Here is a 14,201-nt window from a genome sequence, read left to right on the forward strand (position 1 = left end):
GGGTGGTGGTGAGCAGTTGGTGGTTGGCCCATCTAGTGCCAAAGCAGGAAGAAGCTGGCAGGCAATGCCATCCCCTAGACTGGATGCAAATATGGAGGAAGACCTGTGAGGTCAGGCTGAGGTTGGTGGGGCACTGCCCCATTTGCCCTCATGGATCAGCCTCCACTGTCCGGAAGGTCACAGGTTCTCCAGTCCATGCTCCATGAGGAGCTATGGGTGCAAAAGCTACACTGCAGGAGCAGTCTCTCTGTGCCCTCTCTACTTGTTGGTGCAGGGAGGACTGGACCCAGAGGAAGCTACCGTATTTTTTGCTCTATAAGGCGCACTAGACCACAAGACGCACCTAGTTTTTGGAGGAGGAAAACAAGGAAAAAAATATTCTGAATCTCAGAAGCCAGAACAGCAAGAGGGATTGCTGCGCAGTGAAAGCAGCAATCCCTCTTGCTGTTCTGGCTTCTGGGATAGCTGCGCAGCCTGCATTCGCTCCATAAGACGCACACACATTTCCCCTTTTTAGGAGGGAAAAAATGAGTCTTATAGAGCAAAAAATCCTGTATTTTGTAAGGCAAGCGGGCAACTTTAACTCTCCTTGGAGGGGTAGGCAACTTTAGAGACGAGCGATTCCTTCCCCTCCCCTCTGGCCCATCTTAGTTCCGTATGCCCATAGCTGATCCTAGCAAGAATATAGCCTGTTTGGCTCAGAAGCAGCCAGTCACACATGTTATCATGATGTCATTGTACTAAAAAGGCAGATGGCATCTGTCATCCAATGGCATTTGGAGGGCACAAGCAGGCTGTGATGCAACTGCTGTTGCTTCTGTCCAATGGAAACTTTGGGTTCAGTTTACAGACTGTGATGCTTGGTTCTCCATGGAGCTTCTGGTCCACTGCTAAGTGTCTGTTTTTTAACCTTAGGTTTCCACCCCCCCCCCAAAGCAGCCTCACTTCCTAGAACAGCGGGGATGTTCTCATCGCCCATTTATGTCAGATGTGACAAGAAAAGATCACCTGATCTGCACTACACTCTTCCCAAGTCATGCTTACGAACGGTTGTTTGTTCCGACGGGTGAAAAACTGCCATATGGTGTAAAACCTCCCATATGATTTAGCAGCAAAGGGGTTTCCTCTTCACCTTAACATGCAATTAATTTAAGCACAGGTTGACTTGGGCAGGCCATGTTGGAATCCCGATGAATCAGGTTTCAGAGGGTAGTTTGTTTTTTCTTTTTTTGATACGTCTAGATCGCAACTTGCCATGTCCCAATTTAACCTGCTTTTGGGAGATATTTTAGCATGTGGTTCAGTTGCAATCTGGACATTTGACGCAACGTTTGTAAGTCTGGGTCAACCTACCCTCCTTTTGCATCTAGACAGTCAGGAATATTATTTCCTTGTTTTACTCCTGCCTTTATATCCTTCCGCTTCCTCTGTTGTCTCCCCCAAATCTCTGGATTTTGGGCCTCATCTGCATGATGCATGCAAAGCAATATCGTGCCACTTTAAACAGCCATGGCTTCCCCCAAAGCATTATGGGAACTGTAGTTTGCTAAGGATACTGATTGATATGAGACCCCCATTCCCAGAGAGCTACAGTTTCCAGAGTTCCGTGGGAAAAGCTATTGATTATTAAACCACTCTGAGAATTGTAACTTTGGGGGCGGGGGGAGGACAGGCGCCATTACATTTTTATTACTGTTGCTGTTTGTTTATTTAGCTTATTAGTTGCACAATTTTACAGAATAAATCAAAGGGACTTACAACAATAAATAAATCATTCATTAAAAACATCCTGAAGATCCCAGGCCACAGAGAGGTTAGGCTGGCCTCAACTAGAGCCAGGGCTTTCTCGGCCGCGGCTCCAATCTGGTGGAACGCTCTGTCACAAGAGACTAGGGCCCTGCGGGACCTGACATCTTTCCGCAGGGCCTGCAAGACAGAGTTGTTCCACTAGGCCTTTGGTCAGGGCGCAGCCTGACCTCCTCCTCTGGCAATCTGCACAGAATTTTGCTTAATGGTTGCCATCAATTTGATTTTAATTTGATTTTAATTAATTTTATAATGAATGTTTTTAGAATGTTGGATTATTTTGATTGTTGTTAGCTGCCCTGAGCCCAGCTTCGGCTGGGGAGGGCGGGATATAAATAAAATTTATTATTATTTATTATTAAAACCAGCATAAAATAAAACTTTTTTTTTTTAAACTGGCATATTAGGCAGCAAAGGCAGGATTAAAATATCCACTCACTGAAAAAGACTACAGATAATTAGAAGCCAAAGGCTTTGTGGAAAAGAAAAGTTTTAGTCTGGTGCCTAAAGATAGGTAATGCTGGGGCCTTGCAAGCCTCTCTTGGGGGAGCATTCCACAAGTGGGGAGCCACCACAGAAAATACACATTCTTATGTTGCTACCCTCTGCAACTTCCCTGGAGGAGGCACATGATGCAAGACCTCGGACAGCAATCTTGGGGTCCAGGTCATTTCATATGGGAAAAGTGGTCCTTGACGTATTAAGGCCATGAGCCACAGTACATTTTTGAGTGCAATTCAAAGTGTTGGTGTTGACCTTTAAAGCCCTCAATGACCTTGGTCCAGTATACCTGAAAGTGTCTCCACCCCCATCGTTCTGCCCAGACACTGAGGTCCAGCACCGAGGGCCTTCTGGCAGTTCCCTCCCTGCGAGAAGCCAAGTTACAGGGAACCAGGCAGAGGGCCTTCTCGGTAGTGGCACCTGCCCTGTGGAACGCCCGTCCATCAGATGTCAAAGAGATAAAAAACCACCTGACGTTTAGAAGACATCTGAAGGCAGACTGTTTAGGGAAGTTTTTAATGTTTGATGTTTTATCGTGGTTTTAATATTCTGTTGGGAGCCACCCAGAGTGGCTTGGGAAGCCCAGTCAGATGGGTGGGGTACAAATAATAAATAATAAATTGTTGTTGTTGTTGTTGTTGTTGTTGTTGTTGTTACATAAGACTTCAAAGGTCAAAACCAACACTTGGAATTGGGCCCAGAAACTAATTGGCAGCCGGTTCTTGGCCAGGATCAGAGTTAACGTTCTCAGACCTTCTTGCCCCGTTGAGCAACCTGGTTGCCAAATTCTGGGCCAGTTGCAGTTCCTGAACCACCTTCAAAGGCAGCCCACATATAACAAAGTGCAGTAATCTAACCTAAAGTTTACCAGAGTGTCAGCCATAGAAATTAGGTTATCCCTGTCCAGATTGGGGCACAGCTGGAGCACCAGCCAAAGCTGACGGAAGGCACTCGGTTCCTCCGGGGCCACTTGAGCCTCAAGCAACAGCGGGGGATCCCGGACTTTTCCTTTAGTCGTGCTCAGTTGCAGCCCTTGTTGCTGCTTCTTTGCCTCAGCCTCTCTTTGCCCAAGCCCTATAAACACTGGACCACGTTCCCAAACTTCTGCAGCTCGAATCAGTCTCTCTTTTGCAACCAGGAGAGCCATGCAGAACAGAGAAGTTTCTGGTATCAACCTGTATGTGGCAGAATGTGAGACTTTCCTGCATGCACCTTGGAATGATGTTCATCTTGGGGTTATGCGCTCCTTGACTCCCGTGCCCCAATTCCTGCTAATTTGTCATGTCCTAATCAGGTTACCCACAACCGGAAGTGACCTGGTACAAAGATGATGAAGAGATGGACCGATACTGTGGCTTGCCAAAGTACGAGATCTTTCGTCATGGGAACCGACACACGCTGCAGTTGTACAAGTAAGGAAAGTGTGTGTGTATGTGTATGTGTTTGTGTGTGTGTTGGGGATACCTGTTAGCTAGCTGTGGCTGGTTTGAATATTGAGGAACATTGGCCTTCTGAAATATACAATCTGTTCAGGCCTCTATCACTTCCTGGACTCAAGGCCAAATGCATGAGGAGATACAAATTCCCAGATCCATGGAACTGCCATTATTCTTATTCTTCTTATTCTTATCTGAATTTATATACCCGGGGGTCTCAGGGCAGTTAACAGAATAAAAGCCATGCTTCAGAGATCCAGTCACTCCTTTTGATGATGATGATTTTCAGTTTTATACATTTCAATAATTTCACAATCATTTTAACATTTCATAACTCAACTTACTTCCCCCTCTTTCTGTTGTTCCTTAAATTTATTTTTAATACTTTCGGCAAACCCAAATTAATTTGCTCATTTATTCTTCTACTTTAAATATCTACTCTTATAAAACTCTTAAATATCTACTCTTATAAAACTGCAGGTTACCACAAGAATCCTGCCAATGTTCTTATCTGTGTAAAGTTTATTTGTAAATATTCAATAAACCATTTCCATTCTTTCAAGAAAAAGTTTGTTATCTTGATTTCTCACTTTTCCGGTCAGTTTTGCCATTTCTGCACACTCCCTTTTCTTTTTCACAGAAGACCTAAGAACCTAAGTTGATTCTGCTGGATAAGCCCAATGGCCCACCTAGTCCAACATCCTCACCTAGTCCAACATCCCGTTCTCACAGTGGCCACCCAGATGCCTGTGTGTGGGAAACCTGCAAGCAGGATTTGAGGGCAAGATCCCTCTCCCCTTCTGTGGTTTCCAGCAACTGGTGTTCAGAAGCACAGCTGCTTCTAGCTATGGAGACAGAGCCTAGACATAACGACTAGTAGCCATCAATAGTCCTCTCCTCCCTGATTCTCCGCCAGGTTTGGTTGGTGGCCCAGAGGAGCAAACCAGATACAGTGGTACCTCGGGTTACAGACGCTTCAAGTTACAGACGCTTCAGGTTACAGACTCTGCTAACCCAGAAATAGTACCTCAGGTTAATAATAATAATAATAATAATAATTTATTATTTATGCCCCGCCCATCTGGCTGGGTTTCCCCAGCCACTCTGGGCGGCTTCCAACAGAATATTAAAATACAATAACCTACTAAACGTTAAAGGCTTCCCTAAACAAGGCTGCCTTCAGATGTCTTCTAAAAGTCTGGTAGTTGTTTTTCTCTTTGACATCTGGTGGGAGGGCGTTCCACAGGGCGGGTGCCACTACCGAGAAGGCCCTCTGCCTGTTTCCCTGTAACTTGGGTTAAGAACTTTGCTTCAGGATGAGAACAGAAATCGTGCAGTGGCGGCAGTGGGAAACCCCATTAGCTAAAGTGGTACCTCAGGTTAAGAACAGTTTCAGGTTAAGAACGGACCTCCAGAATGAATTAAGTTCTTAACCTGAGGTACCACTGTAATGGCCATGTGCCTGTCCCATTCACATATCAGTAGGAGTGGGGAACCTCGTGTGAAATAAGTGCACTGTCGCAGAGTGTTGTGCTTTCTGCAACGCTCCACCAGATACCTCTGGGAAGCTTGCAAATGGGGTGAAGCGTGTGACCGCCCACCCTTGCTCCCCAGAAAATGGTATTGAGTGCAGGCTCCCCCTTTCCAAGCCCTGCATTGAAGATATGGTGGCTAGTGGCCATTGGCAGACGTCCCCTGCGTGATTTTGCCTCGTCTCCTTTTGAAGACATCTGAGCCAGGGGTAGGGAACATATGGCCTTCCAGATATTGCTGGACTCCAACTCCCAGCCGCCCCAGCCAGCACGACCAGTGGTCAGCGATGGGTGGGAGTTGCAACTCAGCGACCTTTGGAGGGCCACAGGTTCTCCCCTCCTGATCTGAGCTGTCAGCTGTCACTGTCTCTTATTGCAGCCAATTCTATAAATTCACGGCCTGCCCTGTGAAGAAGTGCCCGCTTTTGTCTCTGCCGAATCTTCTGCCGGTCAGTTTCCTCGGATGACTCTGAGTTCTATTCTAGTGTTTTTAGAGGACAATTATATAAGCTTCTGTCATGTCTCCCCCATCACCCTTAAGGCACCTTTTCTCTAAACTAAAACCACCCTCCAGTTTTTGTGATGGTCACCACCTTGGGTGGCTTAGAAGAGGGTGAGGCAATTTCCTGGAGGATAAGGCTGTCCATGTATCCTAGGCAGGATGGCGAAGTTCTCCCTCCACAACTGGAGGCAGGGTCCCTCTGAATATCAGCCGCTGAAAACCATCTGTGGGGAGAGTGCTGCTGCGTTTCTTCTCCTGAGCTTCCCATGGGCACCTGTTGGCCATTGTGAGCAAAGGATGCTGGCCTAGATGGGTCTTTTGACTGATCCAGGAGAGCCACTCCTATGTTTCTACGCTGCAGCCTTTTCCCTCTGCGGGAGGAACCCCCAATCATTAGGGTTTCCCCTTTCTGCCCCCTTTTTGGTTCTACAGTGCTCTTTTTGAGATGAGGGGCGTTTGATCAGTGAAGCCTTCCCATATGTACCTTCTGCATTCTGTTTGCACTGTTTTAAAAACTATTTTAATTTTTTTTAAAAAAAATGATGTATTTGTAAACCACCTTGAGATGCATGTATCAAGTGATTCATAAATTAAATAAAAATAAGAATATTGCTTCAGCCACTTTTTTCTTTTCCCAGCTCACTTCCTTTGCCTTAGGATGGTTCGGATTGCTTTACCTGTCTCTCCCAAATGTTCTAGTGTTCTGATTTGTTTTGTAATTCTTCTTTTATGTCAATGGCCCTGGGGGTTTCCTGTTGAAGGATGCCGTAAAGGTAAAGGGACCCCTGACCATTAGGTCCAGTCATGGCCGACTCTGGGGTTGTAGCGCTCATTTCACTTTATTGGCCGAGGGAGCCGGTGTACAGCTTCTGGGTCATGTGGCCGGCATGACTAAGCCGCTTCTGGCGAACCAGAGCAGCGCACGGAAATGCCATTTACCTTCCCGCCAGAGCGGTACCTATTTATCTACTTGCACTTTGATGTGGTTTTGAACTGCGAGGTTGGCAGGAGCAGGGACCAAGCAACGGGAGCTCACTCTGTTATGGTGATTCGAACCGCCGACCTTCTGATCAGCAAGTCCTAGGCTCTGTGGTTTAACCCATAGCGCCACCAGTGTCCCTTCGAAGGATGCTGTAGAAATGCTTATAATGAATTATACCTTTTCCTCATTAAGGATGGTCCCTTGCACAAAAACTATATCCCCCCCCCCCCCCGCAATACTAAAGCGCCTGTTTTCTGTTGCTAGGGTGATAGAATCGAAAAGTTGGAAGAGACACCTCACCCCCAAGGGTCATCAAGTCCAACCCCTTGCAATGCAGGAATCTTATTTAAAGCATTAATGACAGATGGCCATCCAATCTCTGCTTTAAAACCTCAAAGGAAGGAGATTCCACAGCCTCCCAAGGGAGACCGTTCCACTGTAAAACAGTTCGTACTGTCAGGAAGTTCTTTCTGATGTTTAGTCGGGATCTCCTTTCTTGTAACTTGGAAAATGTGGGCACACATGTTTGCACACTGAAGCGGTCCTGTCATTTGAGATGATGTTAGTGATGGTGTGGGAGCCAGCACTGTGACTGTCGTGTGCGGCAAACTCCGTACTGCCAGTTGCATAGTGCTCCTGATTTCCCCCTGATGGTACTTCCCCGCCCAGACTCAATACTTCGGACGGCAGTGTTAAATGGGACTGTTGATGTAAGGCTCAAGCAAAGTTTGTATAAAATGATTTTTGGATGGTGTTTAACACCAAGTTGTTTCAACCGTATATATAAAAAGGCGAGCAGTCTGTGTTAGAGATGCAAGATGTTGAATGCTGGCATTCCACATATTGTTATGAGTTTGGGTGAGGGGGTCGGCTGCATGCCTGAGCCCCTTCTAGTTCCTAGATACAGCATGGATTCAATTCCTGGAATAGCTAGACTAGTTTCCTGGTAACAGCCCTCTAAATAGTAGTAGTAGTGGTAGTGGGGGTGGGGGTGGGGGTGATGATGATGATGATGATAATAATAATAATAATAATAATAATAATAATAATAATAATAATAATATGATGATGATGATGATGATAATAATAATTTATTTATACCCCACCCATCTTACTGGGTGAAATATACTTGGAGTCGAGTGTGGATTTCATTCTCTTTATTCAGCTCATAGTAGTGAGGAATTCAAGTCCCCCCGAATTATCTGCTTTATATACATTATTTCCATAATGGGCGCCACGTGATTGGCTAATACCGGGATTCTCTTGTAGGCCAATCAGGTGCGGCTTCACTTCCACCTAAAGTTGGATAGGGTGGCTCCTGTGGATTAATCAGACCACTGCATTCTGAATCCTATTGTTCTAGGACCAATCAGACTGCTGCAATTTGGATCCTATTCAACTCAGTACATAACACTGGGTTTCCCCACCCACTCTGGGCGGCTTTCAACAAAATATTAAAAACACAAGAAAACATCTGACATTAAAAACTTCCCGATACAGGGGCCATTAAGTGATAACAGGCTGCCCAAATACATCACAGGGGGAAACAGCTTGCAAAAATGCATTTATTAGTCAAAACTGTATTTTTAAAAATGTATATTCTAGGAGAACTTTCCACTAAAATGCTGATGAAATATCATGAGGATTAAAAAAAATAACCCTGCAAAAATGTGGAGAACTGGATTTTGAGATTAAGAAACCGAGAGACGGAGAGAACAAAAATGGACAGATTTGCCCACCCCTGTCTACCACAGATCTGTGTATGGGCATTCTCCTAAACTGGGCTGACCGAGAAGGAAATGTCTCTTGGCTCCTTCAGTATTGGTTTAATCCCTACATCCACACTCACGATCCAGGGCGCATGCGCATTGCTGTCCAAGAATGTGCAAAGAGGGCAGCCTGTACAAAGGAGGGGTTTCAGGGCTTATCTACAGCCCAGCTGCAGTTTATTAGCTTTCCTGAGGTAATCTAGCAAGTGCCCATTCAAATGCATTAGCGCATCAGTTCAATATGTGACATGTGTGGTGCTGTTTTCCATTTTTAAAAGAGTAAGGCACTAAGCATCTCTCCCACTCCTCAAAATGAAAAGTAAATCTGTTTATGTAATTCTGACAACAGTAACTAGCATAGCATTTATGTAATTCTGACTACAGTAAGTAGCATAGCAGCCAAGACTACACTCCTGTGCCTTCTTACCCAATTCTTACAATCCTGTGCCTTCTTTATTGCAGCTGTCAATAAATTTGTGAGCAAGTCCTTCATAGCCTGCAAACCTTCCACCCCATCGTGAATTGATAACAATGCTACCTCTGGACTTTTGGTCAGCTTTAACCCAGTGATTTCTGTTATCTCCTTAAACACCCTTTGCCCAAAAAATTATACACCACACGTGAACATAAGTGCTGGTTTCCTGGCATCCCCTCCAACATAACACCAAATAGTCCTTGTTTATTTGATTTAATCTGACTGGTGTTAAATACCATCTCCAAACTAATAATAATTTTCTTTTATCCTTAGACAACATTTTCAAAGTGTTTCTCCTATATTCTTCCCCAGCTTTGACTATTTATCTGACCTGTTGTCTCCTTTTCCCGCACCTCTTTTAATTGATCTTCTTGATCCTCCATTTCTGCTAATAACTGGGTACTTGTGAGGATTAGAACTAGGGAAGGCATGCGAAGCAATTTGAACCCTTGGTAGTACTGCGTGAATGCTAAGTATTAGCATCTTGATATTGCACTTAGGTGCGACGACAGATGTCCCTGTGTGCTGAAGTTCTGTGCGCACTTCTCCAGTAAGCCACACTGAACTCCGTGGGACTTCTGAGTAAACATGTGCAGGACTGTGCTGTATATTATGGATTTCGATATGTCTCTTGGCTTCTTGGAATGAAGCTACAGAAGGAGCAAAATCGTAGCCATGTGTCCTCAGAAGTAAGCCCCACAGAGTTCCTGGTGGCTTCCTACTATTGCCACACAAATACCGCTTCACTGAGACCCCTCTTCTGTCTGTAGATTGGCAATGGGTGTGTTGGTGGGGTCAGGGCTGGATCTAGGTCAAGGCTCCCCAGTTTCCAAACCTGCCTACAGCAGACTTGGGGAACCTGTGGCCCTCCAGATATTGCTGGACTCCAACTCCCATCAGCCCCAACCAGCATGACCCATGAGCGTTGGTAGTTGTAGTCCAACAACATTTGCGGCACGACAGGCTTCCCATGCCTGGTACAAAGGAAGGGATGTGAGTATTATCGGCGCTTTTTTGTGACAGTACTCATTAGTACAGAATACCGACACACTCAGTGCCAGATTTACGTATAAACAAGCTATAGCTTAATTTAAAGAGGGGGAAAACTGGATTTCCAAAATACAAGATAAAAAACAAATAAAATAAAACCTACATAGAGCAACAGTGTTTTGTGTTGTGCAGGCTCCTATGATGTAAGTAATGGGCCCCGCCTGCTAGCCTGCTCTCTAAAATATCACTATCACTATTAATATACAGTGGTACCTCGGGTTAAGTACTTAATGCGTTCCGGAGGTCCGTTCTTAACCTGAAACTGTTCTTGACCTGAAGCATCACTTTAGCTAATGGGGCCTCCTGCTGCTGCCGCGCAGCCGGAGCACAATTTCTGTTCTCATCCTGAAGCAAAGTTCTTAACCGGAAGTACTATTTCTGGGTTAGCGGAGTCTGTAACCTGAAGTGTATGTAACCTGAAGCGTATGTAACCCGAGGTACCACTGTACTTCTTCTTAATTGTATTTCAGTTCAACAATTACTTTGATAAAATACATTAGGTCCATCAATTACCACATAGCATATATTCAACACAAAAAACAGCGACAATTTTTTGTTGACAAAGGACAGCTGGACATATAAAGGGCCCCATTACCTCCAGTAGCTTAGGGCCTCATCAAACCTAAATCCGGCCCTGGACATTCTCCTCTTTTTGTTGCCCATGGTGCCTTTTCAAGATATGACTACTGACACCTCTTTCTTTACTAAAAAAGTAGTGAGTATAATTTGGGGGTCCCCACATTTTGCCCAGAGACTAGTTCCTTTCAGTTCCCATATAGACAATCTTTTTCTAAACTGGGCACAGTAATTTCCCTGCATCTGGCAGTGGTGTGAATGGCTTTTTGAACCCAAATTGGGGTTACAGCAGGTGGCATTAAAATGATCTTACTGCCACGGTCCCAGTTTGGGTTACGTTCCAACCCGCTGCCCCCTGCTCACTTCTGCGAGGGCTCCTCCAGACTTGCCCCACTGCTTTCCCCTGGGAAAACCCAATCTTTACTGCTGAATTGGAGCAAACAGCAACTGCGTTTTCTCCAGATGGACATTTGCTCCGATTTAACATGGAAGAGCGGGTTTTCCAGGGGAAAGCAGTGGGGCCAAAGCAAAACCACTCAGACTTGTGCCTGGAAAGCATGGAATAAGGAGGAAAACACGCAGACCTGGGTGGATGAGCTCAGATGCTATGGACACAATTGCCAGTTATGTGGATGCCATAATATCTGGTTTGGCTTTAAGAAATGGTGTACAGGGTAGATTTCCACAGTTTTTCTATAGTTTTGCCATTCCCAGCTTGGGTGCTGTGACTGTCCTTTCCTGTGATAATGGGGGGTCAGGAGAATGCCCCTTTGTGTAACCCTGAGCAGTCAAAATGACCCCGTCATGTGTGTGCAGATGTCAGTTGAATGACTCTGTTCTGCTCAGTCTCATGAGTCTGTCTCATGAAGATGGCAGTCCAGAGCAGAGGCAAATGTAATGGAGAAACACACAAGATTGCTCTCTACTCATATGGCTGGCTCATTTCTAGCATTCTACCAAACACATAAGGGATGAGCAGCTGGGAAAATGACAGAGACTACCTATTTAAGGCACATTAAAAGCACATTTGTCTCCACCTCTAAATCCTGGGAACTGTAGTTTCGTAAGAGTGTTGGATGCTCTGAGTAAACTATTATTATTATTGAATTTATATAGTGCCCTATACCCAGGGGTCTCAGGGCGGTTCACAGAATAAAATCAAGATCTAAAACCACAAAATACCTAATAAAAATAAAAACAGCACCCCAATAACCCCCCAAAACCCCACATTTTAAAAGGGCATAGGATGTAAATCGGATCAACCAAACGTCTGGTTAAAGAGGAACATTTTTGCCTGGCGCCTAAAGTTGTATAATGAAGACACCAGGCGATCTTCCCTGGGGAGAGCATTCCACAGATGGGGAGCCACTACAGAGAAGGCCCATTCTCGTATTGCCACCCTCTGGATCTCTCAAGGAGGAGGCACACAGAGGAGGGCCTCAGAGGATAATCTCTGGGTCCAGGTAGGTTAATATGGAAAGAGGCAGTCCTTCAGGTATTGCGGTCCTGAGCCATTTAAGTCTTTATAAGCCAAATCCAGCACTTTGAATTGGGCCTGGAAACTAACTACAGCTCCCATGTTTATTTGGGGTGGGGCGTGTGTGTGCTTCAAATGTATGGCATGTACACAGTCTTAAACTTTACACCTGTGTGCACTAATGCTCAGAACAATGTGCTCCCTGAATCATGTGTTTTTTTCCTCATGGCGCTGTTGCTCTTTGCCCCCAGGTGCAGAGAGGAAGATGCAGCCATTTACCAAGCCTCGGCCAGAAACAACAAGGGCATTGTGTCCTGCTCAGGGGTCTTGGAGGTGGGAACCATGACAGAGTACAAAATCCACCAGCGATGGTTTGCCAAGCTCAAGCGAAACGCCGAAGCCAAGCTGCGCGAGATCGAGCAGAGCAGGAAGCGAGGGAAGGAGAACGTGGAGTTGGAGCAGCTGAGGAGGGTGAGCCCGGACAGGTTCCAGCGGAAGCGCCGCTTGACCGGCGAAGTGGGCATGCGATCGGGCACCTCCCTCTGGGACAAGGAGGAGGGGGCCAAGGTGCGCATCCCAGATGGGAAACCACGATTTGGAGAGGACGAGAAGAGCAAAGAGACTTCCGTGAACGCCAAGACCCGGTTCCCAAACAACTTCATAACAGGGCACCTGGAAGCAGAGGTGACCACCAATGGGGACTCTTCTCTGGAGAGCGGGGAGGAAAACGGAGATGAAAATGCCAATGGCTTTCTTAACTATATCTATGAGACGGTGGAGATCATTAAAGCGAAGCCTACGGCAGCCAAAGAGTTTTCCGCAAAGAAGAAGAAGAAAGAGGAGGTCACCACTGCCTTGCCAAATGCAAGTCAGGATGTATCCCGAGAAGAAGATGGGACACAACAGAGGAGTATTGGCTCTGCGTATGAAGATGCCACACCTAACACCTTGGCCTACAGCACATCACCTTTTGCAGCAAATGGGCTGGTGGGCACGGAGCCCAGAGGACCTCCTAGGCAGGTGGCAGAGAAGCCCATTGCCCGACCCTATTCAATGCCCCCTAAAGCAGACGTGTACTTTTCTCTGAAAGATATGTATTTTGACATGGGGGTGAAAGCTGAGGCTGAGCAGAAGGCGCCAGAAGCCAAGGAAGGCGAGGCTGATCAGAACCAGCCAGGGGAGGATGCTTCCGTCCTGGGAGAGATGCTCCCAGCAGCCCCTACGGCTTTGAAAAGGGCAAAACCAGAGGAAGGGCAAAAAGAGCCACGAGAAGAGCAGAAAACAGAGGAAAAGGAGGCTGTGGAAACCAAGGAAGCCCAAACAATGGCGGCCACGGATGCTGGCGAGGATGTCAATGCAAACTTATCCCAGTATCCTAATTGGACCGCAGAGGCCGTGCAAGAGGTGCATGGTTCCCTTCGGAGGGGAAATGTGGCAGACATTCCTGAAACAGATTTTCAGCATCCTAGCCAGGCTTCAGAGACTGGCCTTGGGGTGTGGGCTCCCCTTTCAAAGGATATGGTTGCCGACCTTCGCGAAACGGACTTGCTGGACTCTTTCTGCCCTGAAGCAGAGCCATCCCCCCAGCCCCAGAAGACCATGGGGCTGGATTCGTCTGTGTGCTTTCAGGAAGCGGCGAGAGACTTGAAGGAGGCCTCCTTGGGAGAGCAGCTGCCCGGCCAAGGGCCTTGTGAGGTACTGTAAGTTCTTCTTCTTTTTTTTTTTTGCTATGACTGACCTCATGCAAAATGTTTCCCAAATCTGTTAAGCAGCAACTGCCAGAGCCCTGCCTGCTATTTATAGCTGAGAATGCGGGGATGTACATGACTAGCAATAAGCAGGGTGGTCTCTCTCGCCAGTCTAGCTCTGACCCCTGACTGTAAAATGTTGCATTGGCCCATTTTTAATCTTATTATTTCTGCAGCTGGTCAGAAATGAGCCAGATGCATTGGGTGATCTGTGGCCAGCAAGCACTTGGGTTTATTTACGGGCTGGTGGACCCAGCCTCATGTGCTGGCCTTCCCGACAGGCGTCACTGCATTGCCGGCCTGCAGTCTTGGCTGCAGCTGTCCCTGACACTCAACATCCTGGTTTG

General features: G+C 46.4%; 1 protein-coding gene across 2 annotated transcripts in view; it reads left to right on the top strand.

Annotated features, from left to right (window-relative positions):
- Positions 1-14,201, top strand: part of ALPK3 (alpha kinase 3) — a 71,339-nt gene that overhangs the window by 27,664 nt on the left and 29,474 nt on the right. For both annotated transcript variants that reach the window (XM_083586159.1, XM_083586160.1), the window contains 2 exons: positions 3,602-3,719; positions 12,358-13,801. In XM_083586159.1, the coding sequence (XP_083442285.1) occupies positions 3,602-3,719; positions 12,358-13,801 (1,562 nt within the window). The remainder of the gene's footprint in view (positions 1-3,601; positions 3,720-12,357; positions 13,802-14,201) is intronic.

This window comes from Podarcis filfolensis, assembly GCF_964270895.1.
Source record: "Podarcis filfolensis genome assembly, chromosome: 14".
Classification (NCBI taxonomy): domain Eukaryota; kingdom Metazoa; phylum Chordata; class Lepidosauria; order Squamata; family Lacertidae; genus Podarcis; species Podarcis filfolensis.